The 24,328-nt window shown below is 39.7% G+C and overlaps 1 protein-coding gene across 1 annotated transcript in view; it reads left to right on the top strand.

Moving 5' to 3' along the window:
- Positions 1 to 293: 293 nt before the first annotated feature.
- The window catches only part of ZC3H7A (zinc finger CCCH-type containing 7A), a 34,694-nt gene continuing 10,659 nt past the window's right edge, over positions 294 to 24,328 (top strand). Inside the window, exons 1-13 of the mRNA XM_076351453.1 lie at positions 294 to 383; positions 11,350 to 11,453; positions 12,572 to 12,611; positions 13,464 to 13,661; positions 14,216 to 14,374; positions 16,040 to 16,120; positions 16,208 to 16,249; positions 17,072 to 17,105; positions 17,616 to 17,896; positions 19,785 to 19,992; positions 20,974 to 21,038; positions 21,799 to 21,991; positions 23,717 to 23,878. Of these exons, the coding sequence (XP_076207568.1) occupies positions 11,386 to 11,453; positions 12,572 to 12,611; positions 13,464 to 13,661; positions 14,216 to 14,374; positions 16,040 to 16,120; positions 16,208 to 16,249; positions 17,072 to 17,105; positions 17,616 to 17,896; positions 19,785 to 19,992; positions 20,974 to 21,038; positions 21,799 to 21,991; positions 23,717 to 23,878 (1,531 nt within the window). The 5' untranslated portion in view covers positions 294 to 383; positions 11,350 to 11,385. The remainder of the gene's footprint in view (positions 384 to 11,349; positions 11,454 to 12,571; positions 12,612 to 13,463; positions 13,662 to 14,215; positions 14,375 to 16,039; positions 16,121 to 16,207; positions 16,250 to 17,071; positions 17,106 to 17,615; positions 17,897 to 19,784; positions 19,993 to 20,973; positions 21,039 to 21,798; positions 21,992 to 23,716; positions 23,879 to 24,328) is intronic.

Below are 24,328 nucleotides of genomic sequence, written 5' to 3' on the forward strand. Positions count from 1 at the left end.
GCTACCCTGGGCGGCCGGCTGAAAGGAAAAAGGAGCGGGGGGGGGGGGGCCTAGGCAGCCAGCCAATCAGCAGCAAAGAGTTTCACAGCCGCCACCAATCAGAAGTGCCAGTTTCCAAAACAGGGGTCGCGAGCCAATGGGAAAGCCCGCAGCGTTAGCGCTCCAGCCAATCGAGTCAGGCCGCCCGTAGACTGTGCCCGCGGCCTCCCAGCAGCAGAGGGCGCGCTCGGGAGCGGGCGGCAGCAGCGGCGCTGCCGAGGGCGGAGCGGGGGGGGCGGTGCCGTCGTCGTCGTCGTCGTCGTCGTCGTCGCCGCCGTCGCCGCGCGCCCGGCTCGCTGGTTCCGCCTTCCGCGGCGCTGCGCTCCCGCGGGCCTGAGAAGCAGGTAGGGGCTGCGCGGCGAGGGGCGGGGGGAGGAACCGCGCGCCGCTTTCCCCGCCCGCGGCGGCGCCTCTCCGCTTGAGGAAGGGGCGCCCAGGCGCGGGCGGCGCCGCCGGGCTGGCCCGCTCCCTTTCCGCCCCGCTCGGCGGGGCGGGCGGGGGGAGCCGCTGCCGCCCCTCCCCGCGCCGCGGGTGCCAGCCGCTCCCCGTCCGAGGGTGGGTCCGCCGCCGCGCGGTCCGCCGTCTCGCCCCTCCCGGCGGAGGGGAGCGCCCCTCCCGCCGTGTGTGTCTCCCCGGCACGGGGGGCGGCGGGCGCGGTCGGTTACGGCCGTTGTCGGTTCCGCTGGAGAAGTTGACGGGGCCGGGCGGCGGGCGCCCCTGGAGAGGGCTTTCCGTCGGCGATCGGGAGCCGGTTGGCGCGAACAAAGGCGGCGGCAGGCGGGGCCGGCCCGGCGCGGTGCGGGCGGCGGCGCCGAGGGGCTCAGGGTGGCGGCGGCGGGCCCGGGCCCGGCGGGTGCGCTCCGCGGCGCTGGCGGGTTTGCCGCGGCCGCTCTCCAGGAAAGCTGGCGCTTTGAGAGCTCTCCTGTTGCTTCGTGACCGGAACAAAATCCTGGCGTTTGACAGGAAAAGAGGAGAGCGAGGCGCTGACAGCGGCCGGGGCCGGCAGCAGGACGGTGTCCGTCCCGTGTGTGCCCCGGGCCCTCCTGTGCTGCCGCGTTTCACGCAAGGCGAGTTTTTCTGGCTGTCTGTCCTGGTTTCGGCAGGGATAGAGTTAATTTCCTTCCTAGTAGCTGGTACAGTGCTGTGTTTTGGGTTTAGGATGAGAACAATGTTGATAACACACCGATGTTTTAGTTGTTGCTAAGCAGTGCTTACACTAGTCAAGGACTTTTCAGCTTCCCATGCTCTACCGACTGAGAAGGCTGCAGGTGCACAAGAAGCTGGGAGGGGGCACAGCCAAACTGGCCAGAGGGACATTCCATACCATGGGACGTCATGCTCAGTGCACAAACTGGGGAAAGCTGGCCAGGGGGGCCGCTGCTCGGGGACTGGCTGGGCATCGGTTGGTGGGTGGTGAGCAACTGTACTGCGCATTGCTTGCTTTGTGTATTATTATTATATTATTATTATTATTATTGTTATTATTTTATTTCAAGTAGTAAACTGTTTTTATCTCAACCCACGAGTTTTTCTCACTTCTGCTCTTCCAATTCTCTCCCCCATCCTACTGGGGGTGGGGGGGAGGGAATGAGTGAGTGGCTGTGTGGTACTCGGTTGCCAACTGAGGTTAAACCATGACAGTCCTTTTTGGCGCCCAACGTGGGGCTCAAAGGGTTTGAGATAATAACAGATTAACCGGAGCGTATTAAGGACTTTATATCTGTTAACAGTTGTGGGTCACAATGTTCTCAATATTGATTTGTCTAATCTGCATCGTGCTCAGTTTTTTGCTATACATGTTAGAGATTGGTGTTGGTTTTTGCAGTTTGCTGTGGTCTGCAGTGATTGGTGATGTTCCGCTTGGGAGGTTTATTTTTAAAACATTGACCTTGGGCTTAATTTGGTATGTGAGTTTTGTAACGAAGCCATTACTGTACTACGCATGGAGACAACTAACAATTACAGTTCTTCCTCTGAGAGTTTTTTTTATGGAGGAAATACAGAATGGTAGTGTCACCACTTTCTTCTATGATGTTTCCTCCTTCATTACTGTAACTTTTCAGTATTTTGAACATCCTTGGGCAGTTAAGATACTTCTATTGGTATTTCTTTGGAATGTTGTTTTGGTTTTGTCTAAAGTTAATAAGCAATTTAAGAATATCATCCAGAGATCTGCCCCAAGGCTGAATAATTATGAGTGGCAGCATGTGTGGGATAGGATGGGCAAGTACCTAGGCCAATGGGCACCCCCAGTGTTTTGGAACTTCACCCCTGAGCAAGTGCAGAATCCTGAAAAGTTAGTAGAATATTTGGAAAAAGTATGCTGTCACCCTGGCAACTCCAGAGAGATGCAGCTCATTGCAACGTGCTGGGGCCTGGCCCATGCCTACCGAGCCCTGTTCAACACTATTCAGTACCCTCAAAGGGAAGAGAAGGTCTCTGGATCTGACGGTAAAATGACATGCCCTGTGGCCACTCCGACCCTGGCGACAGGCCCTGCGGCCACTCCAACCCCGGCGACACGCCCTGCGGCTGAACCAAAAAGCCAACCTGTGCCGGTATCAGTTGCCCCTGTACACAAGAAGAAATCCTGGAAGCAGAAGTCGGCTCGTTTAGTAAGGGAGGAAGAAACTTCTTCTAAAAGGGAGCCAGAGGAAGAAGTGGAAGAGGCAGACTACCCTGGAGAAGGGCCATTACAAGAACAGGAGGAGGAGGGCTGGCAACTGCTCGGGGAGGAAGAAGAGGAAGAATTCATGAAAGAGGCAGTAACCACCCTATCTCTATCCCTGAGTGAGCTGCAAGATACACGAAAAGATTTCAGCCGTCGTCCAGGCGAGCATATTGTCACCTGGCTGCTCCGATGCTGGGATAATGGGACCAGTAGCCTGGAATTAGAGGGTAAAGAAGCCAAGCAGCTGGGATCCCTTTCCAGGGAAGGGGGCATTGACAAAGTGATTGGAAAAGGGACACGAGTCCTCAGCCTTTGGAGGCAACTCTTGTCAAGCATGAAGGAAAGGTATCCCTTCAAGGAAGCTGTCATATGTCGCCCAGGCAAGTGGATCACCATGGAGAAGGGTATCCAGTTTCTGAGAGAATTAGCTGTGCTGGAGGTGATTTATGGTGACCTGAGCAATGAACAACTATCCAAAGATCCAGATGAAGTCAAGTGCACACGACCCATGTGGCGGAAGTTTATAAGGAGCTCACCATCGTCATATGCCAACTCATTGGCAGTGATGACCTGGAAAGATGGAGAGGAACAAACAGTGGATGAATTGGCTAGTCAACTCCGGCAGTACGAAGAAAGTCTCTCATCTTCCCTTATCTTGGCCGTGGAGAAACCGTCCCGGGAGTTCCAGCAATTCAAAGAGGATAGGTCCTACTCCCCACCTGTACGGACCAATATCTCAGCTATTAGGAGTCAGCATTCCTTTGCTCGAGAGAGAGTATAAAGGGTACACACCACGGGGCACCCTGTTGGTTTTACCTGCGTGACCACGGAGAGGACATGAGGAAGTGGGATGGAAAACCTACCTCAGCCCTAGGGGCACGGGTACGTGAGTTGCAAGGGAAAACAATCACAGAAGGGGATTCTTCCAGGAAAATTGCTGCTCCAGTTTCCAGTGGGCAGTTCCGCAGACAGAGTAGAAGGGCTGATCTTACTTCTGATCTTAATGAAGAAACTTCTGACTCGTATGTACAAGAAATGAGAAACAAATACTTTGATGAGGACTAGAGGGGCCCTGCCTCCAGCCAGGTGGAGGAAAGGGACAACCGGGTTTACTGGACTGTGTGGATTTGGTGGCCTGGCACATCAGACCCACAGGAGTATAAGGCTCTAGTAGACACCGGTGCACAGTGTACCCTAATGCCATCAAGCTGTATAGGGGCAGAACCCGTCTGTATTTCTGGAGTGATGGGGGGATCCCAACAGCTAACTGCATTGGAAGATGAAGTGAGACTAACTGGGAATGGGTGGCAGAAGCACCCCATTGTGACTGGCCCAGATGCTCCATGCATCCTTGGCATAGACTACCTCAGGAGAGGGTATTCCAAGGACCCAAAAGGGTACCGGTGGGCTTTTGGTATAGCTGCCTTGGAGACGGAAGAAATTAAACAGCTGTCCACCTTGCCTGGTCTCTCGGAGGACCCTTCTATTTTGTGGTTGCTGAGGGTCGAAGAACAACAGGTGCCAATTGTCACCACGGTGCACCGGTGGCAATATCGCACCAACCAAGACTCCCTGATTCCCATCCATAAGCTGATTTGTTGACTGGAGAGCCAAGGAGCGATCAGCAAGACTCACTCGCCCTTTAACAGTCCCATATGGCCAGTGCAAAAGTCTAATGGAGAGTGGAGACTAACAGTAGACTATCGTGGCCTGAACGAAGTCACGCCGCCGCTGAGTGCTGCCGTGCTGGACATGCTAGAACTTCAGTACGAACTGGAGTCAAAGGCAGCCAGGTGGGTATGCCACAACTGATATTGCTAATGCGCTTTTCTCAATCCCTTTGGCAGCAGAGTGCAGGCCACAGTTTGCTTTCACTTGGAGGGGCGTCCAGTACAGCTGGAACCAACTGCCCCAGTGGTGGAAACACAGCCCCACCATTTGCCATGGACTGATCCAGACTGCACTGGAACAGGGTGAGGCTCCAGAACACCTGCAGTACATTGATGACATCATCGTGTGGGGCAATGCAGCAGGAGAAGTTTTTGAAAAAGGGAAGGAAATAGTCCAAATCCTGCTGAAGGCCGGTTTTGCCATAAAACAAAGTAAGGTCAAGGGACCTGCACAGGAGATCCAGTTTTTAGGAATAAAATAGCAAGATGGACGTTGTCAGATCCCAATGGATGTGATCAACAAAATAACAGCCATGTCTCCACCAACTAGCAAAAAGGAAACACAAGCTTTCTTAGGCGTCGTGGGTTTTTGGAGAATGCATATTCCAAATTACAGTCTGATCGTAAACACTCTGGGCCAAACTGGCCAAAGGGCTATTCCATACCATGTGCCGTCATGCTCAGTACATAACCTGGGGAAAGCTGGCTGGGGGGGCCGCTGCTCAGGGACTGGCTGGGCATCGGTGGGTGGGTGGTGAGCAATTGCACTGTGCATCACTTGCTTTGTGTATTGTTGTTGTTGTTGTTGTTATTATATTTCAATTACTAAACTGTTTTAATCTCAACCCACGAGTTTTTCTCATTTCTACTCTTCCAGTTCTCTCCCCCATCCCACTGGGGAGGGGGGCAGGAGTGAGCGAGTAGCTGTGTGGTACTCGGTTGCTGACTGAGATTAAACCACGACACTGTGCTAAGAAGTGCACCCTGTAACTTGTGCTCTTGTTCATCCAACTCAAGGGAAAAACAATGCCCGTTTTCCGGTTCTTTAATTTGTTGAGACAGTATTCTCGGTTAGGCAGCTCTGTTACTGTTTTGTTATAGAAAGTCACAATTGTATTACAGGAAGTAAAAAAAAAAAAAAACCAAACAAACAAACCCAAAACAACCCAAAGTGTCAATTGCAGTCATGGAAATCGATTACCAAAGCTTATCTTGGTGTAAATTCTGTTGATAAATCTGGATTTATTGATAAGATGCTCCTTCTTCAGCTTGAATTTTGGATCTGTTCTTTACTGAAATGTCTAAGGGAACCATAAACCAAAATCTTCCAGCTCCACTCCTTAATTTCCTAGGGAAATGAAGTGACTTTACAAAGCGTCTTTGTTCTCTCCTGTTTCTTTCATGGATTTAAAAGAAAAATGTAGGAAAGCTCTGAAAATAGAAAACAAATCTTGAACAGTATCTTACTATTTTGTGGGTAGGGAACGAGTGGGAGGAGATGCAACTGAATGGTTAAGGTAAATAAAGAATGTGGAGTGAATAGGTGTTAAACTGTTGCCGTATATTCTGTTTCATTTGTTTTAGTTAGATACTTAATTTTGACAACACTCAAGTTTTTTTCTCTTTACAGAAATAAAAACTGAAACTGAGTTATGTTTGTGTTATTAAGTGGCTTTTTCAGCTGACATAACAGAATTGTGTGATTGTGACCAGAAGTGTTAGATTAAGCAGAGGAATTAACTCAAAACCATTGAAACGTGTGTCGTTGTTGCTGTAGTTTAACCCCAGCCGGCAACTAAGCACCACACAGCTGCTTGCTCACTCCCAGCACAGTTGTATACTGCTTCCCCCAGCACGTTACATGTTTGAAATGTCTTATGTAATGGCCCAGTGATGCATGAGCATGAATATTAAATCTTTTGTGCTTTTGCTATCTGAGGAAGATATTTCTAAAAAGGTTTTGTATTAAGATTTCTATTTTCCCTTCCTCATCTTGATGCCACTCCAAGTCTGTTAAGCAGTTTACAATCTCTGTAAGGCATGTTTCAATTTACACTGTAGTTTATTATCGGTAATTATTCATTTAAACTGTCAGATGGTGAGGATGAGCAATAAAGTTGTTTTGAGAAGTCTGCTTTAGGTCAGGCTTATTCTATGTTGGGCAGGTGCTTGGTGTCCGGTATGATTCTTGGCTGGGTTGGAATTGGGGGTAATGGAGATGTTTTCGTTGGTGACATCTCTCTAGGAAGCAGTTAGGGTATAGCTGCATGTGTGCCACTTCTTTTTCTCACTTGTCCCTGCTGAGGTAGGGGCCTGCTTTCTTGTGCTGCTGGGGTGGGAATTACACATACATAGCTTTTTGGATCCAGATGCCTGAAGACATTGTGCTTGCTGCTGTTAGTGGTGCAGGAGGTAGCAGCAGAGATGGGCTTTCACTTCTTACGAGCAAAAGGGATTTATACTGCAAGCTTTTTAGCCATATATTCGCTCCTACTGTTCTGTTTCAGTCTTCCCCGTTCTCTTTGCAGTATTTCCTTTATTCTAGGACCCAGGGTGTAACTTCTCTCTTCTGGAGTACAGTTTTCCTATATGGAAACATTAGTGAACTGTTCACGTTTTCATTTTATATGCAGGCTTCTGGTTTCACAACTTCTGATTGCTGGTCAAAGTTTTGACATATGATGGTGTAGATGATGGGTTAATTTTTGGCTAAGCTGATTTAATATTTTGAGTTTCTTACCTTCTCTCCTGCCTGTATCATAAAGAGGGAGAGAAGGCTGATGCTAGAATACAAAAGGGGGTCTCTTCGCTCAGTGTGATTTTCACTAGACTTGCACTCCAGTCAAGGTTCATAATTCAGCTGAACCACTGAGGCTGGTAGAGATCTATCAGCAGCAATCACGATAAAATTTTCAGTGTGCTTTGTACTGTACAAAGATCTAATTTGAGATTCCTGTAACCCGGTAATTGCATTAATAGTGAACTCAGTGATGCACGGCAAGAGGATATGCTTCTGTATCTTAAAAGGACACATCTATACACTGCACTTAGTTTTTAAGTTTTAGCTCCATGGACGAGGAAGTGCGGTGAGGACCGCTGACTTCCAGTTGTTTTCAGCATTTAGGCCTGAAGGTGCAGAGAATGCTTATTTGAAGCATTTATAACAGCTGGAACCATTAATGTCAATAACGAATGGTAATGGAATTATTTGGTCAGCTGAAGGACATTAATTCCCAGTGGTAGTAGTTCTGGTCCCCAAATAATGTTATGCATTTTTCCTCTATTCTCCATTCATCTCTAAATAAGCTGTCTGCACAACCGCATGCAGGAGGAGAAAGGATTAGTCCTGCCCAGTTCCCTATCCTTCAGGACTGAATTTTCAGCTGGGGGCACTTGCGTGCATGGCAAACTGTGGATACTTGCTCCCTGGAATTGCAATTTCGAAATGGAAAGGCTAGACCATCCAAAGTTTTAAGCGGTGTGACCTTTTTTTTTCAGAATAACCAAAGCCTGTATTCCTTCTACAGAAAAACTCAATTGTCTGCATTCTGTATGAATTTATTGACTTGCATTCCAAAGATCAAGTTTGCTTGCAAGATCGTCTAGCAGTTGTTGTGTTCAAAACCCCTGTGCCTGAAGAATTATCCCAGGCATATCCTAAATATTGTGAATGTCCTTTAAAACTTATCTTGAATGCCTTCGAAGGAAGTGCCAAAATATAGAAACCAAGAAAATTGTCTTGCCCTGTGCTGGAAGGAAAGCAAATAACCAGTAAGAGGCATAGGTGGCTTTGTATAAGAGAAAAGTGTAGGTATTCCTGTCTGCCAGAGCTGGCACAAACTTGTTTTCTTCCATATCTCCTACTTGTATAACTGGACCAGCATTATCAGAAAAGGTGTCATTGGCTGCTGGCAGTGTACTTCATGTCACTTGGCTTCAGCTTTTGTGAAACATGATGAGTTGAAGCCTGTGATAAAGATAAAACAGTATAAATTGTTCCTTAACTTGTTTGGGTTTAGGCAGCTTTTTTTGCTTTACTTGATTTAGTAAATTGAGCTTGTATTGGTCATGTAGCAGCAGTTGTAGAAATATAACATTTAATGCAACAATCAGTTCTGCCTATGATCTTAATTACTGATACATTAGTCTGCCTTTTTCTTTTTTTTCAGATCCCATACTATTTTTTTTCTTTTCCTTTAGCTTGTCTCTTTCAGTGAATTGTACAGAGTAAAGCAACAGTATAGGCTTTGCTTTTCTAGTAATAGTTAAAAGCAACAAAGCAACATTTTAACTTTTTTAATGTATGTACGTGTGTATATTTGTTTTAAATTCTGTCCCTGCAGATGGAGGAGAAAAGCTGTTGCTAAATGCGTGGGGTTTTTTAAACTTTGAAAGTGGATGGATGACATTAAAAGTCAAGACACGATTGTTACTTGCCTTATATGAGTCTAACGTGTTTCTGGTTGCTCAGGAGGATCTAAGAATAATTTGGATGGGAGAGATGCTGCTAGAGGTGCTATCTGAAACAATTTTAAATCCTCTGCAAAATCATCAAATATTGGGGCAACGTGACTGTCAAAGTATGTTAAGGAAAGATAATTTTTTCCTGAACATCTTATGGATGCAGATGAGTAAGTAGGAAAAAAATAGAAAACTGCTTTGAATACTAAATTACACCACTCACATATGTTCATCACTTGCTAGCTATTCTTTTATCTGTGATGCCAGTTTGTAACATTTCCATTAACTTTATTGTTACGGAGAAATTGGATCTGCATATCCTCAAGTTTCAATATATCACTTATTCTTTAATATTTATGCTAGAGGTCATAAATAAATGCAATTGTTACTACGTTGGACTTTTTTCGTGTCTTTGCAAGTTGTTGGTGTGGAGTATTGGGGTTGATTAAAATTAGTAGAGTAAAGCTGATCTTAATACTTGCCCAGATCTTGACATATGCAAGACTGTTGTGTTGGCAAGGTATTACTTTATCAGTTGTTAATTCAAGGGACTAAAATATGTTTTACATAGCTTGCTTATTTTTGTGGGAAAGCATATGCTGATATTGTTGCTGTCTTTGGTTAGTGTGACAGTTTCTTACTCTTACTAGCCCTGGTTTGAATTCTAAAACCTAAACCATGAATGAGTAAATAAAAAATATTCAGATTCCCAATAAATTTCCTTTTGGCATTTATATTTAGATTTCTTCGTAGATACGCTATTGTTATTCATTAAAACATTAGTAAAAGTATTTCATATATATGCCAGAAGCACAGTATGTATTATTAACTTGTGGAAGAAAAGATGATGCATAAATAACATGAAAAACAGTTACAAACGGTGTTCATGGTTATTTCCTCCCTGGAGAGTAGATTACTGAGTGCTATTTATATACGTAAACAAGCGATATCTGAACACTTCATGTCAGTGAACTGTTGTAGCTGTCCATGATATTTATCTACGGACTGATTCTTACTTTTATTTTTTTTTTTTAAAGCATGCTGATATTAGAGGTCACAGTAGGAAGTGAAGTGAAGTGGGGACCTTGGAGTGCTTCCATTAATTTGCTTAGTGACCTTAAGAAAATTACTCAGTTTCTTATGCTTGTTTTAGGAATGTGTTACAATAGGGTTAACTCTTAATGGCTTGAAATGGCGTAGACTTCATACGCTTGTTTAAGATGCTTTGGAAAGGTTTGTAAACAGTATTAGAGCTGAAGGCTCTTCAGATTGTTTCATTATTCCAAATCATTCAGAGAAAGTAGGGTGTCTTCTCTAGCCGGTTTCTATTCTCAGTTGGGATTTTGTTGAGTTTGCTGGGGATTATTTTGTTTTTTATTTTACTTTGTTTTCATTCTTCCATCATTGATGTGAAATGGTAACCTGGCACAAAATACTGGCTTTTTTTAGCTTAGTTTCAAGACTAACAGAAATGTACTGCATGCAGTTCTCTTTTTTTTTTTTTCTTTAACTATGAATTCCTACAAAAAGTCATTTTCATCACAAAAAAATGTATTTCCTCAAGCTAAAAGCCTTTTTCTGAATGTCAATATTTTCAGAATAAAACTTTGTCCTACTGAACTTTTTGTAAAAATAAGTTGTGTTGTTATATTGCAATTAGTCACAACTGTATGCAGCTGTGTAACCATACCTTAAATAGCCTCATCTGAAGGTTATACAGATCATTTTAGCCTATTTACATTGAATATTTGTAAATTGAGTAAATGAAAGACATGAAGAAAAAAAAATTACTGATTCAGACTACTTAAATTGAATTTAAATGTCAAGTTGATGATGTGGAATTACATTAAAGTACTTCAGTTTTTCAAATGAAGTAGGTAGTCTTTGTTACTGGTAAAGTTTCCAAGATTTTCACCTTTGTCAACTGGTAGCTATTATTAAAGCAGTAGTATTTTGCTTTTAATTACACCTTAGTGGTTGGGTGATGATGACAGACTCTAGAATTAGACTTAATGGTAGTTTTCTAATCAGTTTGGGTTTTATTAATAAATATACCAGGGTCTTGAGTTTATTTCTACTTCAACAAACAAATAAAAGAAGTATAAAGCTGTTAAAGGGGGACAATGTGGAACCTTAGCTTGGTTTAGCAGTAATGCATGCAAGCTGCACTTGTAGTTTGGTTTAGTTTCACTGACATGATTCTGCATGATCTAGAGTAAATAAGTGGAAAACCAAAGATAAAGTAGAATCTGGAAAAACGGTTTTCTGTAGAAGTGTTGTGTAACTGGGCACTGACAGAAGGGGTGTTGGTTCTGACCTGGGTCTTCCACTTATATTGCTGTGAGCACTGCAGTGTTTGTCTGAAGTTTCTTCAGAGTGTGTTCTCTGAAGCTGTGGAACAGTATCGTCTCTGTATGATGGACTTAGTGCTGATGTGAGATTGGATCCTTCTGGTCCAAATGCAAACTGCTATATATTAACAGCCATTTATCTTTCTTCCTTTTTAAGGAGTGGCATATCCAAAAAGTGGATGTTCAGGATAACATGTCCAATGTGTCGGAAGAGAGAAGCACTAGACAACAGGACATTAAGAAAGGACTCCAGTTTATAGAGTATGATTTTGTAGTTTTATTCTTGTAAGCTTATACAGGTATATATATGAGATGGATAGCTCTGGGAAAGTCCTTTTAATATAGCACCAGCGGAGAAAGGAGGAGGACCTGTGTTTCTCCTCAGAATATTTGCTGACATGAACATGGAAATGGAGAGCAGTCTTAAAGAAAAGACAGAACCCCTCTTTGCTCCCAAACAGAGCAGATTAAAGGTGGGAGGGTATTCCTTTTCTGCCTTTGAGAAAAATCAGCATTGAATTTTTTTGGTTGGAAAATGCTGATAGCCTGAAAACCCACCTTATACTTACGGACAGCTACACCTAACACTAGGTTGCTACTGAAAGGGACGGGTGTTTCAACTCCCTGGAGCTAAAACTTAACCTAATAAAAAAAAATCATCTTAGTAGTTAATTTTCATTTGGATCAATGCCAAATTCTTCTCTAGAAGATCCTGGCTAGCTTAAAATCATTGTGAAATTTCACACTGGTTCACTGCTCCCATAAGGCATTCTTTAAAAAAGGAAACTGCCCTTGTAAGAATTATTTAGAAACAGATTCTCAGATAACCTGTATGGGAGGGGAAAGGATTCCTATTTTTCTTCCTGAAAATTTAGAAGTAAATACCTCTGTTCTGTGCTAGAGAAAATCTCTGTTGTGTGTCATACAAAAGAACCCTTAAAATTCCTGTAGTGTCATTGGTATGACTTAATTAAAATTGATGTTTTCTTTTGACAGATAATTTGTCATTTTATAATACTTACAAGAAGATTGCAGTTCTCCTCATGTATAATCTGTTTCTGCACAGTGGAGGAGTGGAAGGAAATTGTTTTTAAACAAACAACATTGAGGTTTTAGAGCATTCAAAACTTTAATACATTTTGAACAGCAGAGTTAAGACTGGCTATGTAACTTTAAATGAAAATGAGTCATTAGTAATAAGAAAACACAGTTGTTTAATCAAAACTAATCTACAGCACTCCTGCCTTGTTCAGTGCAGGCAGTAGACATTTGCCTGTTGCAGCAAGTGAGACTGCTTTTAGTAAGAACTAGTATTCTCCAATGTGACTGTCTTTTAAGCAGTATGTATAATAAGTAAATTTTGTAATTTCTTTTTCTAGATCTACTTTGCCCTATCCAGGGACACAAGAACAATATGAGGTAATGAAATTACTTTTGCATTTCCAGAAGAGTTTTTAACATGGGCCTATCTTATATTTATTCTTGGTTTTAGTCATCCTTTAAGTAATGGTATAATATGAACAGTAATTTACAGTGTCTCAATGTTAGAACTGGAGGACTACATTGTGATACAGGTATTCAGATATTTGGATGCCCAGAATTCACTCATAGCAGTTCCGATTAATTCTTTCTCTACTGGTGTTAGGGATGAATTTGAGGCATTCATTGGATAAAACAATGTGATATTCTGAGTAAAGTTTAGAGTAGCACAGCAAAAGTGAGATAAAAGCACCTCAGTCACATAAATCTTCATAACATATTTTGTTTCTGTACATGTTATTATTTTGCATAATTTTTTACTTATATTTTCAGATTCATCTTTTTAGCATTTTTATCCAATGGCAGGTGGTTTCATTGGACTTGAGAACATATTAGATAAAAATGCAATCATTCACATTTTAGAGTAAAAAAATATCTTTTGCTCTGCGAAAGCAGCCTTTGTGTGCTACTAGTTTGCCATTTGCTATGGCCGCTGCTTGCTAAAAGAATGTAGGGAGCATATATATATGTGTGTGTCTTTTTTAACTTATACAAAGTAATTCTTTTATCAGTAGTTCAGCCTGTCTTTTGTTTACATGTATTGTGGTGTTGAATATTGGAGATTGTCTGGAAAAATGTCAGAAGAAAAATACTGTTATAGACAAAAGTTTTACATTTCATTTTGATTCTGTGAAGTGCAAGTGTAAATTTTCTATTTAAAAATGTATTTGGAAATACGGAAGATAAACAACAAATACTGTTGTTGAGGAATGTTTCTTTTCTTTGTTCCAGTTATTTATACGAGAGCTTGTTAGAAATCTTTTTAATGAAGGGAATGATGTATATCGAGAAGGTGATTGGAGAGGATCACTGAGTCACTATACAGAAGCTATAAATATAGCTGATTATGCTAATTCTGAAGAAATCCATGTTTCTGATGATATTTTAGAGAAGCTGCACGTGAACAGGATAGCATGTTTTTCTCATATGGTAAGCTTCTGTTTAAACTGCATGATTTCTCAAGAACAATGCGCTAACAGAGAATGAAGACGTGGAAAGTTTCCTAGTGAGTGAAAAGCTCTTGGTGTTGGTTTGAGAATTGGCATGTTTCAAATAATCATTTTGGCATATTATTTAATCTCTTCTTTTTACAAGTATTATCATTGAGATATTTTTAGTTACTAATACTAGAATATTAACATAAGAGTCATACTAGGCTTGGAAGTTGATGGAACAGTATTTTTATCCATTTATACTGCTGATTGCACCTGAGTCTGCTGCTTTCTCTGTGGAATAAGATGGCTCTTGTGAAAGAGCTAAATTGTCTTCCTAACTATTACTGGATTTTACATGAATGATGGCCCTGCTTCTTTGCAGTTGCATAAGTTGGTGACTTAGCAAAACTCATACGTGCAATGTGCAGTGGCCTTGGTGAATGTTTTATAGTGTTTCAATACCTTCAATCGAATCAGTTTAAATTTAGTATTTCAATGATAATAGTTCTGATTAGAGTCTTTTTTCTTTTTTTTTTTTTCCCCTCATAGGGATTGCATGAAAAAGTTCTAGAAGACTGTGAGATAGCTTTAAGATTGAATGAAAACAATTTCAGAGCTCTCTATCGGAAAGCAAAAGCTTTGAATGAACTGGGAAGGTATAAGAAGGCTTATGATGCTGTAGCAAAATGTTCTCTTGCTGTGCCGCAGGTAGGTAAATTATATATTGGTGATTATTTTTAAAGATTTGATACAGAAAACATATCTACATCAAGACTGTGGAAGGTTTTTTGGTTGGTTTGGGTTTCTTTAATGCAGTAAAATATTTTTTATTCCTCTAAAGAATTATATTTTGTTGTGGAAGTGAAGACTGATAGCAGAGATTACAGTCCCCAAGCTCAGTTTGTTGTGTTAACTTTCAGCAAAAGAAATAGTCAATTTGTAGTGGGGGTCAAGTGCCATAAAAGTTTGCAATAAACACTAAACCACTGAATTAATTGTTTAAAATTCTCTACGGTCAGAAGTATACTCACGACATAAAGAGAAAAAACACCCATAATTATAATGTACAATATTGATTCTTTTGATAACTGTATTTTAGCTTTCCAAGCATTTAGTAACATTTTAATCTGTGCATTGTTCTCCATCTGAATCACTTACTATGCAGCTCTAATCTTAGGCTGTATCTATGTTAGTAAGCAGTGTGTGGTATAATAGGAGAGGATCTGTAGACTGAAATGCTGGTCCTGAGGATCTGATTTCCATGGTTGTTTGTGGTGGTTCTTTTTTTTTTAAAAAAAGAGTTCGAGTGCATCAAGTGCACTCCTGCAGCACTTTCAATTTAGTTTCATCCAAAATGAATCTAATTTGGCTCTCTGAGACACTTCATAATGCAAACTAAAATGCAGTGAGAGGATGATTAAGAGATTGACTTCAGAAATGCATTCCTGATTTGAACTAAAATGCTGATGGAAACTTTACATGCTTTGCTCAAAATAGACTGATCACAGGACAGAATACCGAGTTGCATTTTTTTCGCCTTTCTACATCAAAATTACAGTGAAGTGCCTAGGCAAACTGTTGAGCACAGGTTTACCTCTTGATACAGAGGAGGTTTCAGTTGTGTTTCCAAAGACACAGCAGTCTATCTGAATGTGTAACTTTGGACTTTGGATCCTCACTTTGCACCCTCCAGATCTGAATGTTTTTGCTTAAGGTTTATATGCCTTTATGTACGTTTTATAAATAGCTTTTTCTAGCTGTAGGACACGTTCTGAAAACTAAATCTTAAAATAATTTAAATGGATAGTTATTATAACTATAGGACAGAGTGAAATATGACCAGGTTTTTAACTCAACTTTTCTAGTTGTGTGATGCAATTACTGCCAAAATATAGAGTTCTCATTAAATATTCAGCAGTGTTATGTAGTAACTGACATTACGGTAATCAGAAATGTGGCCCTCAATTTGTGTAAAAACAAAACAACAAAAAACCCCCATCCCCTCAAAAACCAAACACTCTCCCCAATAAACAAACAAAAAATACCCACCCACAAAAACCCCCACTTCTCTGAACTTCTCTGATTTTGGAAAAATCTTTACATTATTTTAAATTCAAATAAATGGAAGAGAAGGATACTGTCTATTTTCTGGCTTTTTTAAAAATTCCAAATATTGGAGTAATTTTGCTTAAAATAAAAAGTAGCTGTGTTTTTCAGCGTTAGCTTGCAGTCCCATGTGTTTGTGAAAGAATAAAGTGCATTGTGAGACATTCTGCATATAGGAATCTTGCAGGATATAGACTGAGATGTAAACAGATGCCTTGACTAGATGACAGTACATATAAATTATGAAATTTTATTTATGTCTTTTAGGATGAAAGTGTCATTAAGCTTACCCAAGAACTAGCTCAAAAACTAGGGTTAAAAATAAGGAAAGCATATGTAAGAGCAAAGGTAAGATTTTTATTTCAACATTTTGCATTGAGGTTTCCCCCTCTTGATAGCAATTTTGTATTTAATGAAGGTATCTTTTCATTGCAGCCACCCTCCTCAAATTCAGTTTCTAGTGATGTATCAACTCAGGTAAGGTTTTACGTGTTCCAAGTGCAGGCTGACTTTAAACTACAGGGAATAATTGTTTCATAATTTCATGAAGATGAAGTGAAAATTGTGCAATTGACATTTTATATAAGATGCTGTTATTTTGGACTTTAGGGTTCTGTTGATCTTTGTGTTCAGTTTTGCTATATGTTTATGGCAGGCTAGGACATAAGATGATCATTCAAGTTATCTTTGTAGAGTAAATGTTAGCTAAAACATTAAATCCGGTGCAATGAATATATTTACTTTTAATGTCTTGAGGCAAGGGCATAGTTAATGTGCTTATTTATTTATTTTATTTTGTTGACAACTATCAAAGTGAAGGGTGCTGGGATAAAGTCCCTTTTAATTTATGCATTTGTCCAAATTCGACCTTCACTAGCAGCTGAACTTGCATTTATCTTGCTATTTGTAATGTGTCTGAATAGCAGTAATGAAAAGGAGTTCATCTTTGTCTTACAGACTTTTTCACGGGAATATAGACAATTTAGCTCTAAACGAATGAGGAAACATAGGAACAGCTCATTTAAGATACTGTTTAGACTCTCTCACTCCCTGAAGTATCACTCTCACTTTTGTTGGTTGGTTGCAGGTTTTTAGTGATACCATGAGTGGATTTTAGTCAGCAAATGGATGCTTTATCTAAAAAATTATTTGACCTTTAAATTCCATTAGACTTCATAAATTTCAGATTTTATAAAACCTAAATTTGAGGACTTACATTCTTAGTCTGTAAATATGAATTTGAAATTTTTTAATGGTTCTTGTGGAAAGTGCTGAGAGGTATTTCTTTCTCACTTACAGAATTCTCCTTCTTCTGTAGAAGATATTGAGTTAGGTGAGTCTGATTGTGTTACAATATTAATGCTAGGAAGCTAGATATGCCATGAATATCTAGTTATATTTGTTACAAAATTCCTTAAGAAAATTCATCTTGTCATTTGAAAGATCTATGGTAGAAAGTCTGATCTGTTTATCTCTAAAACTACACGTTTAAGTGGCTGAGCAAATTTCCTTTCAGTCTCTTCAACTTGATGCTCCTATAGTGATTGTCTCATACTGTTCTCTTTAACCTGGAAAAATAGGGAGGGGAGAATATGCCAAAGATTTAGTAAAGTGTCAGGTCTATAACTTTTCCTGTCTTTTTTAGTTTGAATATAAACACTGAGAGATAAGTACACATGAATTGGAAGTTAGTGGAAGCTGAAAACATTCAATGTGGTTTTGCTTAAACATTCTTCATGTTTCTCCACTCCCTCACCTCCCACGTTGTCAGGGTAAAAGTTATGCAAGATATTTTTACATCTTTGAACAAAAGTTTGAGTCATTCCCATCTTGCCTCTTTCAGATTTATCTAGCCAGAAGCAAGAGATGGTTTCTGCTGCTCCTTCATCAAACTTTGTTTCTGAAGTGTCTAAAGTGTCATCAGTGCCTGTACCATCTTTATCTTCTGTTATGCCTCTTCAAGTAGAAAAGGTTTCTTTGCCTTCTGCAGTGTTGGCAAATGGAGGGAATGTTTCTTTCTCTATGCCAGAAGCATGTTTAGATTGTGGAGATGGAGATATAATTATTGGGGAAGAACTTGATGAATTACTTGATTCTGTGCCTGATCCAGATGAAAGTGTAATGGTAAGACCTTTTTGTTTGTTTTCTTTCTTGAAAGATTGTCCTTATGAGTGGGGTCTTGTATTTTTATCAAGTGGGCTAGTAGTGAAATGCGAGTTAGCTCAATGTAACTAGGAAAGTTGTATTCGTGGATGGTCGGGTTGATTTTCTCAGATGCAGGTTCTTGCAAATGTGGCTGTAAAGATACCAGGACCCAGCAGAGCTCCAAGGACAATTATGTTAGTTTTATGTGTTTGAAAACCTGAACGAGGATGCTGGGGGAGAGATACTACTTCAAAATTACTGCTATACTACTACCAATACTACCACAGTGGGAGGGGTACTACTTCCAGGAAGTACTGTGAATAGTGAAGTAGACATTCAAAGTCTGGGCTGGTGTGGTGGAGGTCTTTTTGGTGCAAATAAACCTTCTCAGAACCTGAGAGTGTGTTGGAGTGCTCACCCTGTAGCTGTAGAAACTATAGTTAAACTTATGCCAATAGCTTTGCAGGACAGTAGTACTTGTGCTGTGGTCTTTTAGTGCATTCACTAGTATCTCTGCAATCAGAGCTTTGTTCAGATCCACTTCCTGGATAACCAGAAATAGTTAGACCATCATGAGTCTAACTTTTTATATTTTTTAGAAGAGATAATTAGAGAAATTTAGGCCCATGAAGAGTTGTTCTTAATTACACTGTCATTCCAGAGCTAGAACAGACTGAAGCATACAGAGTTCCTCAACTGTTAATCAAAATGAGAGCTCTGATTGATGAACAGAGATGTCTGAACTTATTAGTAAGGTTACTGACTCTCTGCTGTGGCCCTGCCAGTCGTTCGGAGCCCTTAGTATTGTAATGTTAAATGAGGCTGTGGCATATTTAATTCTTCAATTTGTGATTTTAATTCCTCGTTCAGCTGTGGATGCAGTTGTAAATCTTTAAATCAAAAAATGCTTGGGCTTCTAATTTTCAGTTTTATGCACTTTGTTTTGTGGAATGTATTTCGGAAATGCAGAAAGTAATTATTTTTAACAGATCCTAGGAAGTTCACTGAATTGGTCAGGCAGTTGGACTAGATGATCGTTGTAGGCCCCTTCCAGCTGAAATAGTCTATTCTGTTCTAAGTTTGCTGTAGTGAAAGCCAGGAGGAGATACAGTCTTCCAAGATAGACTGCAGTCTCGTGTAGTGTAGAATCTTGAGTGAGTTGTAGGTGAACAACTCGGGGAACAGAGGGAGTTTCATGTTGGCCAAACTCTGTGCAGACCAATTTGGTCAGCCCCCAGACAAGGGGGGAGCTTCTTGGGGCGACAGGGAGGAGGGAGGGAAACTCCCCCACTTGGTAATGTCCTTAGCAAAGGTGTGCAGAAGGATATGTTATTTTCCATGGGAGGAAAAAAGGTGATCTGGCCTTTGCAGAACATGTTATCATTTGATTATATCTGAGGATTTATGTCAAAGCTAACTTTAACTCTTTACTGTACTGCAATTTGAATTATGTTCTCTTTATTTAGAAAAAATCATGTAGATTTCTGACTCTAACTACTCTTCCCTATTATCTTATGTTTTTAACATAATTTGGAAATTCAGCTTTGATCTGATTGATAAAAAAATCCAAATCTGTTAATAAGTTAATAAACTTCAGCTAAGTGAACCTTCAAAGTGGTGGATTCGTGGATAATTCCTTGCATTAGGGCATTGTTTAGGGTTTGATTACTGTAGTTCTCTAAGTGTACTGTAGCGCTGTGCAGTACTGTAGTACTGTAGTGTACCTTTTTTGTTTTTCAGTAGGTATATAAAAACTTCACAAAAACTTTACTAAAATAAATACTATTGAACATTGTCTTCTGGAGAGGTTTGTGTTTTTTTTTTTTTTCTGTGTGTGAACATTCTTTTTAAATTTCTTTTTTTCCAGCAAACTACAGGAGCCAGAGGACCTATTCCTGCAGGAAGTGTAGCTCCTAGTGTACCTTTCTCTGCCTCTTTGTTGGGGACTCTGCCAGTTAGTGCAGGATTTGTTCCTTCACCTTCTCTTTCAGAAATCTTTTCACAGCCTTTGGCTTCTTCACTGGAAAATTTTTGTTCACCATTAAGCACCTTTTCAATCAGTGACCCAAAAAGAGGTAAGAAATGAGTCTTAATATTTAACCTTTTATGAGGAGAGTGAGTTGTGCATGAGCCAACTGGCTTCTCTTTTTAACAAATGAGTTTTCACAACTATTCAGTAATATTTAACACTTACATAACATTTGATCTGTGCTCACAATTTTTGAGAGTATTGATAATCGGTGTTGGTTGTACACAAGAATTTATAAATAAAGCTTTTGCTTACTTGGGGTCTGCATAAGCATGCTCCAAGCTCCCTCTGTTCAGTTTTTCTGCATTTATTGTGTAAGTTATTTGTTTCAGGTGAGTAAGTGTAAAGAAGGAACCATGTTCCTTCAAATTTTTTTTTTTTTTTTAAACAAAGGTGTTCTTACAGCTTAAACCATTTCTGATGATTTGGCAATAAACAAGAATTCTAAAAGGCTAATATAACTGTGTACTCTGAAAAGATACCAGTATTACATGTTTGGATTCAAACTCTAGGGACTATAATTATGTAGTGAAATCAGATATGTGAAATAACAAGATATAAATAGCCAGTGAACTAGAAAAGATAAAATAAAGTTTTGTCTCTAATTACCAGTGTTACAGGAGCGTGCTCTCTTTAGAACAAAGCCAAATTTACAAAATAAAATTAAAAATAAAAGAATCCTCTTAACCCTCTTTCATCTCCTCATTTTTGATTGTCAGGTGTTGCTTATCTAGCTACCCTTTTTGTACTGCACAAGTATCTTCATGTTGCTTCAGCATATGCCTGTGAAGCTACTGCTGATGTTAATCAGATGGTTACACTGAAGATGATTACCTAGTAATTTTTCAGCCCAGATGTTTACAAGGGGCTTTTACATAATTGAAAAAAATAATCATAGCAAACAAACCTTTGATGTTTGTCAAAAAACCAAACTTTGATACTTCTGCTTCTTGGGAATGATAAATAATTTTTTGCATAGGGTGTTTTGCGGAACTGAAATAATTAAAACTTCTTTTTATTCTGTTAGACCTCTCAAGTTCAGCTTCTAGGGATGGAACACCAACACTTAGCAGCAATAATTCCCCATTGTTTGTAAGTATTTTTCGTGTTTTCTTTCACATCAGTTCAAATGTTAGCACCTTGAAGGCTTAACATAGATCTTAATTTTTACAGTATAAGTTTCTATTTTTAAAAAATGGCACTTTTACCATTAAAATATGATTCTGGCTTGGAAAATAGTTGTACAGTAGCTCACAGCAACAGTAATTGAACACAAGAAAAAATTTCCAAATGTTGCTTTATATATGCAGACTTTGACTACTGTCATAGCCACTTTTCCATTCTGAGGAACTTGCTGTAAAATACTGTGGAAGTGTAAAATAACCAACCTAAGAGAGAGAAAATCTCTTATGATCTGAGTGCCAAATGTTAGGAATCCTGGAGAACTGTCATAGTACAGGAACACAGCAGAGATCGCCTTGTGTCTGCGAATCCGTCTGGTCTCTGTGTTCTAGTCATGCTGTATATTTTTCAATCATGCTGCTGGCCATTGATTATGTGGGGAAGGGTGGCGTGAAGGATTGCATCCTCGTGAGCCAGGATGGAGTAATAATTAGCCTGGCAAATGCTGTTGTTCTCCCTGTACCTGATTGGGTCTTGTAATATGCTTAGTCTGTGCTGGGTGTACGGCTTTTGTAAAATCTGTGTGTCCCCTTAGACATGTGGTTAAGTCTGTACGAATTTTTTGTGTGTAGTCTTCCTTATGCTTTGAAGAATAAATTCAATATGTTAAATTTTAATTGCAGATAAATTCAATTACATGGATCAAGTAAAATATGCTTTCTTCCAACAGATAAATGGCCCTAGTAGTTTGTTTGGCTCCGAAAATTACATGGGAATTGCAGGCCAAACTAGAAATGACTTTTCAAATGTTTTTAGCAGTGCAACTGCTAATATACCTGTATCTTCAGCACTTGTGGGAAGAAACCCATTAGAAGGCACACATGAGCTAAGACAGGCCTGCCAGTTATGTTTTGTCAAAAAAGGTAAGGGGCTTTTGGACTCAATTGGGTTGATTTTTAAAAAATTAAAAAGCATACATTTAAAATTTTAGTGTTCATAAATTAAAATACTGTTGGGTACTAAACAGTGTTAATCCCGACTTGCTCTTTGCAGATGTAGTATGGTCTTATGACTAAAGAACTGGTAAAATGTTTCAACAAATATTTTATCTTCTTTCTTCTTGTCTTTATTTCTTGTGCTAATAGATTCTTGATTCCTAAAACCACCACAAATCACCACACGCTTTCCCCAACCTGTAGGTTTACTATGTAAGGTCATTCACATTCTGTATTCGCTTTCCTCCCAACCCCCAGGGTACTGTGAAGAATGACACCTTTGCTCAAGACTAAAAAAAACTTGCAGTACTCTCTCTGATTGGCCATGGGGAATTGAACCGCAGTTCAAAGTACCTGGTAACCTTCACATCCCATCTGTTTTATTGTTCTTTCAAACTAATTCTAAATCGTAATCCTGAGGCTTCCAAACCTTAGTAATAATTAACTCCACTGTATTGACTTAAAGGATCTTAACCAGTATTGGGCTTTAATATAACTAATCTTTTAGGCCTGAGCTGTTGCTATTAAACAGAGATGTATTCTAGAGGCAATAGCTTTTATTAAGACTAATCTTAAAAATAAGCATTGTCTTTCAAGTGATAGGTGTCATTGATATTGATATACTAATAAAGTGCAGCGTAGTAACGGATCTTATAAAGAATTGTGTCAAGACATTTAGGGGATGACTATTGTAGTTTTAAGAACTTTTATATTAGTTTAAAATTATTTCTACAAGAAAACTCCATGAAGTGATTTTTGAAAAACCATAGAACACGTTCTGTTAAAAGCAGGAGCTATAAAATGTTGGTGGAAGTACTTAGCACGTTCCTATCTTGACTTTTTGTATCAAAGCTGCTATTTCTTCTGTTTCTTTGCATCTCTATCAAAGCCTTTAAGTGTCTCCTGCTTTTACTACCTACTTTTGAAATTGTAGTGTTCCATCAGCTGCTTGTCCAGGGAAACTGGGTCACACTCTTGTTTTTGTAGTCCCTTAAATAGCAAAATTCACTGAGCATTGCTTGTCTTCAGACTCTCTCCCCGATTTCTTCATTTTAGTGGTAATGTAATCTTCACTTTAAACTCTGTCTTTAGGATGATACCAAAGTTAGGCATATTTTTGTTTCCAAAATCACAAAGTTCTGGGATTGGCATTTATATTTTCGGCATGTGTGTATTTCTTACCTAGCGTGTTTTGTCTCTGAACATAGTAACTGTTCTAATACAATAAAAGTTGAAGGTTAAGAGAGCCATTTACTGATCCTTGGAATTCATGTGCATTGACTTATTATAAATAAGCAATTTAAGTTTTAAATTAGCGTTATGGAAACATATACTTTGGAATTTGAAAAAAGGCAGCAATTTGTTGCTGTCCCAAAGTAATCTTAAGGTTGTAACACAGCATCCCTCCCCAAATAACTTGTGGGTTTTTTTCTTGCTGAGACTGGTCCTTTTGTAAGTATGCAGTTTTCTTCTATTCTGCTCGATGTGGCTGTTAATGACTTTTGGTTCTTCAGAGTTGCTGGTGCAAGTAGGAATTCTATACAGTGTGTTCGTGTACTTTGCTTTTGGGCTTATGTGCCAGTCTGTGTATGGAAATGTTAAAAGTATGCTGCAATTTATGCAAATATAAGCAATTTTCTGTGATTGTTCCAGGTCCTAAATTATTGGATTACACTTACCATCCCAGTTTAGAACATAAATGTAAGAAGGATATTCTAATTGGCAGAATAAAAAACTCTGAAGATAAATCATGGAAAAAAATACGTCCGAGACCAACAAAGACACAGTATGTGGGACCATATTATATATGTAAAGGTACGTGTTAGAGATAGTAAAATGTTAATGCCTACACTCAAAGTAATATAGTTTAGCTTTTCCACAGTGAAGTACAGAATGAGTTTTTATTCTTGCTCATGGGAGGTGGAGAAGGAAGTTCACAGGGTTGTTTATATTTTCAAAGGCTGTAAGGAGAGCCATATTTTGACCATTAATGCTATGATTTAGAGAACATGAACTGTACTTCTGTACTGTTCTTCATCATTAATAACTTTGCTTCCAACTAGACTCTTGCAGTATGAACCTCTACTTATGATGTAAGCAAGATGACTCGTGGATTAATTAACAGTTATATCTGACTGTATTTAAGCAAAGGGTATTCTGGGTTCTCAGCATTGTTGCCTTAGACTAGAAAAGGATAGTTGATGGAGGTGTGCATCAGCCTTTCTGAGGAGTTTTACATTTTCAGCAAGTCATTCAGCATAAGGT

This window comes from Aptenodytes patagonicus, chromosome 13 (genome assembly GCF_965638725.1).
Source record: "Aptenodytes patagonicus chromosome 13, bAptPat1.pri.cur, whole genome shotgun sequence".
NCBI classification, from domain to species: Eukaryota; Metazoa; Chordata; class Aves; order Sphenisciformes; family Spheniscidae; genus Aptenodytes; species Aptenodytes patagonicus.